This window comes from Nematolebias whitei, chromosome 2 (genome assembly GCF_014905685.2).
Source record: "Nematolebias whitei isolate Nwh7 chromosome 2, NemWhi1, whole genome shotgun sequence".
Lineage (NCBI taxonomy): Eukaryota > Metazoa > Chordata > Actinopteri > Cyprinodontiformes > Rivulidae > Nematolebias > Nematolebias whitei.
The window spans coordinates 14,324,854-14,334,752 of NC_056499.1; the positions used below are offsets into that span (position 1 = coordinate 14,324,854).

The window sequence follows — 9,899 nt, forward strand, 5'->3', positions numbered from 1 at the left end:
GTAGAGTTTTTTGCTCTAAACCCATACTGACTGCTACTTAGAATGTTTTGTTTAGTAATAAATTTATCTAATCTGGTCACAAATAGTTTTTCTAGAATTTTTGAGAACTGTGGTAATAAGGATATTGGTCTATAATTATTGAACACACATTTATCACCATTTTTAAAGAGAGGAACTACCTTAGCTACTTTCATATTGTCTGGAAATATTCCTTTTGAAAATGATAAATTACAAATATATGTAAACGGCTCGATAACATAACTCATTATGTCCTTTACAAACATCATATCCATGTCCACCCAGTCTTTTGATCTCTTATCTGTAAGATTCTTTACAACATTCATTATTTCTTCTTTGTCAGTTCCATTAAGAAAAATACTGTTGTCACAACTTATAACTGAATGGTTCACATTATTGTCTACTTTTGGTATTTTAGCTGCAACTTGATCCAACGTTCACAAAATGATGATTAAATCCATTTACAATTTCATTTTCATCGTGGATTTCATCGTCATCCTTCAGAAAATATTGTGAAATACCTGTTTTTGCTTTATGACTTTTCAGAACATTATTTATTACTCGCCATGTTGCTTTCATATCACCATTACTTTTATTTAATAAATCACTATAATATTCCTTCTTGTGTTTCCTTATAATCCCTACTAATTTATTTTTATACTTCTTATATTTCTCTTCAGCCTCTTGTGTTCTCAATTTCAAGAAACATGTATACAAATAATTCTTTTTTTTACAAGCATTTCTCAACCCTTTCATCATCCATGGTTGATCAACAACATTTCTCTTTGTATAATTATTTTGCACACAATTCTTTTCATACAGAGCTCCTAAAATATTCATAAACTCATCATATGATCTGTTCACATCATCAACATACACGTCTTTCCAGCTTTGTTTATGTAAATCATCTTTTAATTTGTCCATTGCTTTTTTTGATGTGTTTATTGTTTTTTCTTAATTGTGATTTCTTTTGTAATGCTTTGATCATTTTTATAAATCATGAAAACTGGTAAATGATCACTCAAATCACTCGTTAAAATACCTCCCATCACATCCCCATTTGTTACATTTGTGAAAATATTATCGATTATTGTAGCACTATGAGTTGTAATTCTTGTTGGTTTTGATATTAACGGATAAAGATTTAAACTACACAATGAATTTGTAAATGTACTGATGTTATTTGAATCTGTTTTATTTCCCAGGTCAATATTAAAGTCTCCACAGAAAAAAATGCTTTTATTAAAACTCTTGTCCAATAATTGTACGATTTTATCAGTGAATATTTCTATATTTGATCCTGGAGATCGATATACACAACTTATCAATATGTTTTTATCATTCTTGTTTATTATTTCTATTGTTATTATTTCCATGATATTATCAACAATTAGGGGGGGGTCTTGTTCACGAATGAGGGAAAAATGGAGCGTGAGATCGATAGGCGGATAGGTGCAGTGTCTGCAGTGAAGCGGGCGCTGTACAGGTCTGTCGTGGTGAAGAGAGAGCTGAGTCAAAAGGTGAAGCTCTCAATTTACCGATCGATCTACGTTCCCACCCTCATCTATGGTCACGAGCTTTGGGTTGTGACCGAAAGAATGAGATCTCAGATAGAAGCGGCCGAAATGAGTTTTCTCCGCAGGGTATCTGGGCTCTCCCTTAAAGATAGGGTGAGAAGCTCGATCATCCGGGAGGGACTCGGAGTAGAGCCGCTGCTTCTCCACGTCGAGAGGAGCCAGTTGAGGTGGCTCGGGCATCTGGTTAGGATGCCTCCTGGACGCCTCCCTGGTGAGGTGTTCCGGACACGTCCCACCGGAAGGAGGCCCAGAGGAAGACCCAGGACACACTGGAGGGACTATGTTTCTCGGCTGGCCTGGGAATGCCTCGGGATTCCCCCGGAAGAGCTGGACCAAGTGGCTGGTTAGAGGGAAGTCTGGGCCTCCCTACTTAGGCTGCTACCCCCCCGACCCGACCCCGGATAAGCGGAAGAAAATGGATGGATGGATGGATGGATGGATATCAACAATTATTGGCATTTCATTAATTAATTTACATTTTATTTCATTTTTAACAAATAGAGCCACTCCACCACCTCTTTTGTTGCTTCTGTTCACATGATATAATTCATACCCTTCCATGTGAACATTAGTTGTGTTTTCATCGTTGAGCCATGTCTCTGACAGTGCTATTATTGTAAAGGTTCTGTTTAGCTGTTTTAAATAATCTGTTATTTTGGATATATTTGCATTTAAACTTCTACTATTAAAGTGAATAATAGAGAGACCTCCATTTGTTATATTGATGTCATTAAACTGTTCTTCATTGTAATATTCACAGTCTTTTATTGCAGGGAAAAAATTTGTATCAATCGCATCTTCAACATTGTATATTTTAAACTCTAAGTCTTCGTATGTTGCCATGTTATAATGTATTTGTTTGTTTTATATTTTCTTAATTTCTTGTTTGTGAAGTTATGTCAATGATTTATCATCTGTCCTCTCCTGAGCTCATTTTAGTTTTTCCAGATCCTTCAGGTCTTTTATTTTAGCCTGAGATCCTTCCTGTAGATTGATCCAGATGTTTCCATTTCTTGTCCAAGTTGATGCTATTTTTTTCTGTTTTTTTAACAACCTGGCTTCACGTGCAATATTTCCATTTTTTTAGATAGATGTTCGTTTATGTAAACATTTGTTCCCTTCAGTTTTTTTGCTTGCATTATTACCTTGTTTCTTGATTTCCTGCTAATGAACTTGATGACTATGGATGGTTTGGCTTTATCTGATTTGTTGGGCAGTGTGTGACAGATTGAAATGTCCTCATGTTCGATGTCAATGTCTTTGTTTTGTAAAAAATTCACTACTTGCTCCTCCAGAGTCTGTAGTTCTTCCTGTGGTACATCTTCTGTAATGTTAGTACCAGCAACAACTCTTGCATAAGTTCAGTTCCTAACTTCCAGTCCAGAGATCACCAAGTTGTCTAGTCTTGTGTATTGTTCCATGTCGTCTACTTTCTGTTCCAGTTCAGCTATTTTTCTGTCTTTATTAGTCATCAATTCTTTCAATTGTCTCACTTCTTCAAACAGTCCTATCAGTATCATGATGCATGCTCAATAATCCTGTCAGTAATTCACATTTAGCTGTTATTTTAGTCACATCAGCACTCAATTTAGTCAGTTCAGCACTCAAAAAGTTCAAAGATTTTTTAACTTCCTCCATATCTTCAGAATTATTTTCCGACATTTGTCTCTTATCTCTGTGTTTGCTCGGCATTACTCACGATACTTCTGGATTATTGGTCTCAACTCTCAGAAGCACAGGATCTAGCCACGAGGTTCACAGGCTTATGTTGTTAGCTTGTGTTGTTAGCCGAGGCCTAGCCAGGTCTAGCCGAGGCCTAGCGGCAACAACCTCCAGGTCCCACGCGGTCTCACGATTCACTCGGTCCAGAAGTTCGCAGCCCCAGTGGTGACAGACCAGGTCCCGGTTGCAACAGCTCCCAGATCCCACAGCTGTAGTTTAGCTTCCTCGGTTTCAGCGGCTCGCGGGTCCAATCGGCCGCAGACCGGGTCTCCGACCTAAACTGCTCTGTTTCAACGGCTCGCAGGTCCAAACAGTGGCGGACCGGGTCTCCGACGTAAACTGCTCGGTTTCAGCAGCTCGCAGGTCCAAACAGTGGCGGACAGGGTCTCCGACGTAAACTGCTCGGTTTCAGCGGCTCGCAGGTCCAAACAGTGGCGGACAGGGTCTCCGCCGTAAACGGCTCAGTTTCAGCGGCTCGCAGGTCCAAACGGCGGCGGACCAGGTTTCCGCAGGCCTCACTAGCCGAAGCAGCTCTCTGGCCAGCTTGTTAGCCAAACGTTAGCTAAACTCGTGGCTCAGCTTCCACGGTTCAGAGCGCGCGGACTTCCTTCTTACACCTGTTCTGTATATATATATCCACATATGTACTATCTATATAGACATATATACATATACATACACAGTTGGAGTCAGTATAAATGCACCTGCTCTGTGATAGTCTCAGGGTTCTGTTCAAAGTGCAGAGAGCATCATGAAGACCAAGGAACACACCAGGTAGGTCCGAGATACTGTTGTGGAGAAATTTAAAGCTGGATTTGGATACAAAAAGATTTCCCAAGCTTTAAACATCCCAAGGAGCACTGTGCAAGCAATCATATTGAAATGGAAGGAGTATGAGACCACTGCAAATCTACCAAGACCCGGCCGTCCCTCTAAACTTTCATCTGGAACAAGGAGAAGACTGATCAGAGATGCAGCCAAGAGGCCCATGATCACTCTGGATGAACTGCAGAGATCTACAGCTGAGGTGGGAGAGTCTGTCCATAGGACAACAATCAGTCGTACACTGCACAAATCTGGCCTTTATGGAAGAGTGGCAAGAAGAAAGCCATTTCTCAAAGATATCCATAAAAAGTGTTGTTTAAAGTTTGTCACCTGGGAGACACCAAACATGTGGAAGAAGGTGCTCTGGTCACATGAAACCAAAATCAAACTGTTTGGACACAATGCAAAACTATATGTTTGGAGTAAAAGCAACACAGCTCATCACCCTGAACACACTATCCCCACTGTCAAACATGGTGGTGGCAGCATCATGGTTTGGGCCTGCTTTTCATCAGCAGGGACAGGGAAGATGGTCAGAATAGATGGAAGATGGATGGGGCCAAATACAGGACCATTCTGGAAGAAAACCAGTTTGAGTCTGCAAGAGACCTGAGACTGGGACGGAGATTTATCTTCCAACAAGACAATGATCCAAAACATAAAGACACATCTACAATGGAATGGTTCACAAATAAACGTATCCAGGTGTTGGAATGGCCAAGTCAAAGTCCAGACCTGAATCCAATCGAGGATCTGTGGAAAGAGCTGAAGACTGCTGTTCACAAACGCTCTCCATCCAACCTCACTGAGCTCCAGCTGTTCTGCAGGAAGAATGGGCAGAACTTCAGTGTCTCCATGTTCAAAGCTGACAGAGACAAACCTCAAGAGACTTGCAGCTGGAACTGCAGCAAGAGGCGGAGCTACAAAGGATTAACGCAAGGGGGCCCAATAATACTGCACGCCCACTTTTCAGTTTTTTATTTGTTAAAAAAGTTTGACACATCCAATAAATTTCATTCCACTTCACGATTGTGTCCCACTTGTTGTTGATTCTTCACAAAAAATTAAATTTTATATCTTTATGTTTGAAGCCTGAAATGTGGCTAAAGGTTGAAAAGTTCAAGGGGGACGAATACTTTCACAAGGCACTGTAAAACGGTCTGAGACTCACCACCAGCAGCTCAGAGCAGATGTTCATCTTCATGCTGACATGTCCAGGGTTGCACCAGTTGGTGTTAATAAATAGTGCGAGCACACCACCTTTACATCTTCTGCTTTTCTGTGCGTCCCCGTCCACTCTGACTGTGGTGAATCCAGGTAGATCCACATTAGCATCCGGCGTGTCACTGGTAAGCCAAGTCTCTGTGAAACGCAGCACACTGCATTCCCTGTAGAGCCTCTGGTTTTTCACCAGTCCAGCCAGCTCGTCAGCTTCGTTGGTCAGCGAGTTAACATTTCCCATGATCACCGAGGGTTTGTACCTCCACCGCTTCTCCAACTTTTTAGCTCTGCTTTGCTCCTGCTCTACAGCCTGTATACTCAAGAACAGGATTAAAGTCGTTCATGCTAAACTTGAGTAACTTTCAGCTTCTGGGCACTTTTAAACCTGTTTTCACTGCCAGGACAGACTGTGACCCAAGTTACGTTTGTTTTACGCAGATAGTGGCCACAGCAGCGGCAGCACTAGAGGAGAGCGTCTCAGCGCCAAGATGAGGTCACTTCCTGCTTCTAATGAGCCCTACGAAGCCAGCGGCCCGAAAGAACTCGGTGAGGAGTTTGTATTTTTGTGTGTCCAGGTCTTTGGTTGTTGAGGGATTCAGCCTGTTTGTCTTGTGTCCCTCTGATGTTTGAAGATACAGCTTTGTTTTCTAAAAGTGCTCATCACATCAACCTTTCTGTGAGGAGTTTGTTGCTTCAGACACATCAGCCAACAACAAAACCAGGAGCAGATGACAAATTCTGACAAAACCATTGTTCTTAGTCCACTTTTAAAAAAATAAAAATTTGTCAAGGCTGATGTAAATTCAAACATAAGATAATCTATAATGATTTTATTAAAACTTCCATGTAAAATATTCTGCATTTGTTGCTTTTTAAAATTTGTTTCTTTTTTATTTGTTTGTTTGTTTGTTTGTTAGTGGCAGCACAGTGGTGCAACTGGTAGAGCTGCTGCCTCTCAGCGAGCAGGTCCCTGGTTGAAATCCCGGTCCAGGGGCCTTTCTGGGTGGAGTTCACATGTTCTCTCCGTGCATGCGTGGGTTTTCTCCGGGTGCTCCAGTTTCCTCCCACAGACCAAAAACATGCATGTTAGGCTGATTGGTAACTCTAAATTGTCCCTAGGTGTGAGTGAGAGAGTGAATGGTTGTTTGTCTCGTTTGTCTCTATGTGTCCCTGTGATGGACTGGAGACCTGTCCAGGGTGTCCCCCGCCCCTCGCACAGTGATTGCTGGACATGGGCACCAGCGACCCCCGTGACCCAAAATGGAAGAAGTGGGTAAAGAAAATGGATGGATGCTTGTAAAGTAACAAATGCTTAAACATTTGTAGCAAACATGGAGAAAATGAAGGGAACAACTGTTGGAACTGATTGCTTCATCATCTGCCCAGATGTTGCAACTAAAAATGTTCCAAACCCAGAAGCTCTTGTCTCTGCAGAGATGAATAAACTACGTAGTCCTGTGGGGTGTGTCATCATCCAGAAGATATGTGTACTTTTTTAAAAGAACTTCCTGCTCTCTGATGGACTTTTGTCTTGTAAAATAAATCAGATACTCTTTTTGTTTTGTGACAAAGTAACTGAGAAGATCAGCACCACCAGACATATGTGGGCCTAATATCCCTTGACCCCTGAAGTGATCACCTGCGCTGTTTTTGTTTACTCAAATAAGCCACTCTGAGGACACGAGAAGATATTTTAACAGGTCTTTAATTGTAAGGGTACATGGTCACCAGGAAGTTTTACAGCTGTGCAAAAATTACATGAGCCTCATCAAAGAGAATCTGGACAGTGAGGCAGGAAATACTTTAATACACGTTCATCAGACAGAGGCGAGGTCAAGACAACCTCAGCGTTCCAGCTTACAGACGAGAAGAAGGCTTGGAGTTATCAGGTGTTCCTGCAGGCTCCTCTCTGATCAGACTAAACAACTCTGTAACTCACACACATTGATAAACATCCATGACCTTTACCTAAAGTCCCCTGACAACCAAGTAAAACATTCACGATGAAACCTCTTCATGTGGTTTCTCTCTGGACTCTAGCTTAACAACGTTCATGAGGGAGTCTGCAGAATGTCCTGCAACATTTGTGGTGCTTCTTCACTTCCTCACATGAGATGCAGAGGTGCCCAGCCCTGTCACTTGAGTTTTAAACATGTTCAGAAAATAGTGCCACGGGTTTTGTTTTGTTTTTTTTAATAATCAAAAGATCATTGTGGGCGTCTCCAACTGGTTTCAGGAGAGCATGAGCTGCACTTTGACTCCTGCCCATGAGCTCTCCTCAGAAAACATCTGAGGAAAATGTCCAGGTCTAAAAACCACATAGACGATGAATAAATCTGCCTAGTTTTATTTCTAAAGTATAGCCTGCTCATTCATTCAACCTTTATTTCTACAGGGTAGTCTCATTGAGCCTCGAGACCTCATTTACAAGAGAGACCTGTAGGATGCAGATTAAATGATAAACTTGGGGGCACCTGCCTAGATGGGTACAAATCAGGCCGAGGGGCAGAATTAAAATAATCATCATGGCCAAGAATGCAGTTTTACAAGTGTGCACGTGAAAACAGGCTGTGGTTTACAAAAACTGACCATTCACAACACTTTACATGCTCATGGGTCCCATCCATCCTTTATCTTTTACCCGCTTCTTCCATTTTGGGTCACGTCTAACATGCATGTTTTTGGTCTATGGGAGGAAACTGGAGCACCTGGAGAAAACCCACGCATGCACAGAGAGAACATGCAAACTCCACCCAGGCCCCCGGGCCGGGATTTGAACCGACAACCTTCTCGTTGAGAGGCAGCAGCTCTACCAGTTGCCCTCACTGGGTCCCAAACATTCAGAATTCAATGGGACTGCAATGATCTTGTTTTCTTACATTTGTGAGTCTCCAGCTAGTCTTGAAACAGTCCGTCCGTCTGAGCTCATTTTGGTACAGAGGAACAGCAGCTCTGCTCAGACCTTACACCAGTTAGGAACCGTGGCCTCAGAGGAGCAGGCTCTCCTCCCAGCTGCTTCATAATCAGCTGAAGATCCAAACAGAACCACATCAGTATTTTACTCATCATCATCACTTAGTATTTTACATCACTTTATAACGTAACGGTTTTTGTTTACTTTTCATTTGATGTTTTTTATATGATTGTCTGTGGTTGTCTGCAGCTCATCTGTGTTCTTTGTTTAAAGCAGGTCTCTCTGTAGATGAGTCCTCGAGGCTCACTGAGATTAACCTGTAGAAATAAAGGTTGAATGAAAAACATCATCCGCAGAAAGCAGAAAAAAGACCCTGGACAAACACAAAATTAGGATTTCTTTAAATTATGTGATGTGATGCCTGTTGTGTGCCCCCTACACTGAACATTTTTAATTAAAGTCCAGATTAATAACTGACAAGACCTTGTTCCTCTGGTTTCTGTAGATGCGTCCTACATGGACCCACTGGGGCCTCAGGTGGAAAGACCAAAGACAGGTGCAAAGAAGCACATGGATGATGATGACTTTGCAGATGAAGTGCTGGGAGACGACCTGCTTCCAGAGTAGACACATCGATTGATCCAAAATTGGTTCTTGTTTAGTTGCTGTTTGTGGGATCAGAAATCCTGATGTTCACTGTTGAGATGGAGCAGCAGTCGGCCACTGTTAGGACCGTTTCAGCGTGACTCTGCAGTTCAACGCACCGGCTTTGAAATAAAACGAGCACTTTTTCTCTGTAAATTGACTGAAATGAAATGTTTGAACAGACGGCTCTCATGGGATCACTCACCTCACCGCTGCTCGCTGTGTAAAAACAAACATCTCACCTGCTGTTTGTACAATATCCAACATGTTTAAAGGAAAATGTCTCAAGTTGTATCAACTTCAACCATTTCAGCTGAAATCAAAGAACATCTGGGAGTCTTTTTTATTTTATTTACGTTCTTCTACCTGATGATTTATTGTTTGTGCAAAAATAAATGAATACGTTTGCATTTTTAGAAAAAGTTAATGAGTTTCTTCCTGAATACAAACTAATCAGCGGCTTCTTCTTATAGATCAAGGTTTTAAAGGTTTCAAAAAAGCTGGATGGAAGTAAAGTTCCAGCATTTCTTGAAGGAATGCATGTCACCGACACCAACCGAGTTTTAGCCGAAGATTATTTTCTGTTGAGAAATAATGTTAGAGCTGTTGTGGTCAAACCTCAAAACCAACTTTAAACTCAAGTCTCATGCAGAATGTTCACAGACAGGTGGACGCAGCACGAGCAAAAACAGGATCTCCTCTGTGCTTCGACTGTTGTCGATAATGAATCTTCAGGTTCATTAGGTTCATAAACTGTGAGGTAACGTGACAGAGGTGGGGATTTTAAAGAACTATTTCAGACATTTATTTTTGTGGCTTTAGTGGGTTACATGAGCTGAAAGGTAAGGTTTTTCTAAGGCAAGTTCCAGTCCAGATCCAGTAACATCATCATCTTCATCATTTATCATCATTATTTACTTTATTTCAGACTCAATAACAGAACAGTCCGGATCCAGCAAAAGAATAGTCCAGATCCA

The 9,899-nt window shown here is 41.5% G+C and overlaps 1 protein-coding gene across 1 annotated transcript; it reads left to right on the top strand.

Annotated features, from left to right (window-relative positions):
• Positions 1–5,801: 5,801 nt before the first annotated feature.
• LOC119425675 (intraflagellar transport protein 88 homolog) lies at positions 5,802–8,904 on the top strand (the record flags this gene model as incomplete). The annotated part of the gene is given in 2 exon segments (XM_037693221.1): positions 5,802–5,909; positions 8,783–8,904. Coding segments are annotated over 2 exon segments (230 nt in total), but the record flags the coding sequence as incomplete, so codon positions are not given.
• Positions 8,905–9,899: the final 995 nt, after the last annotated feature.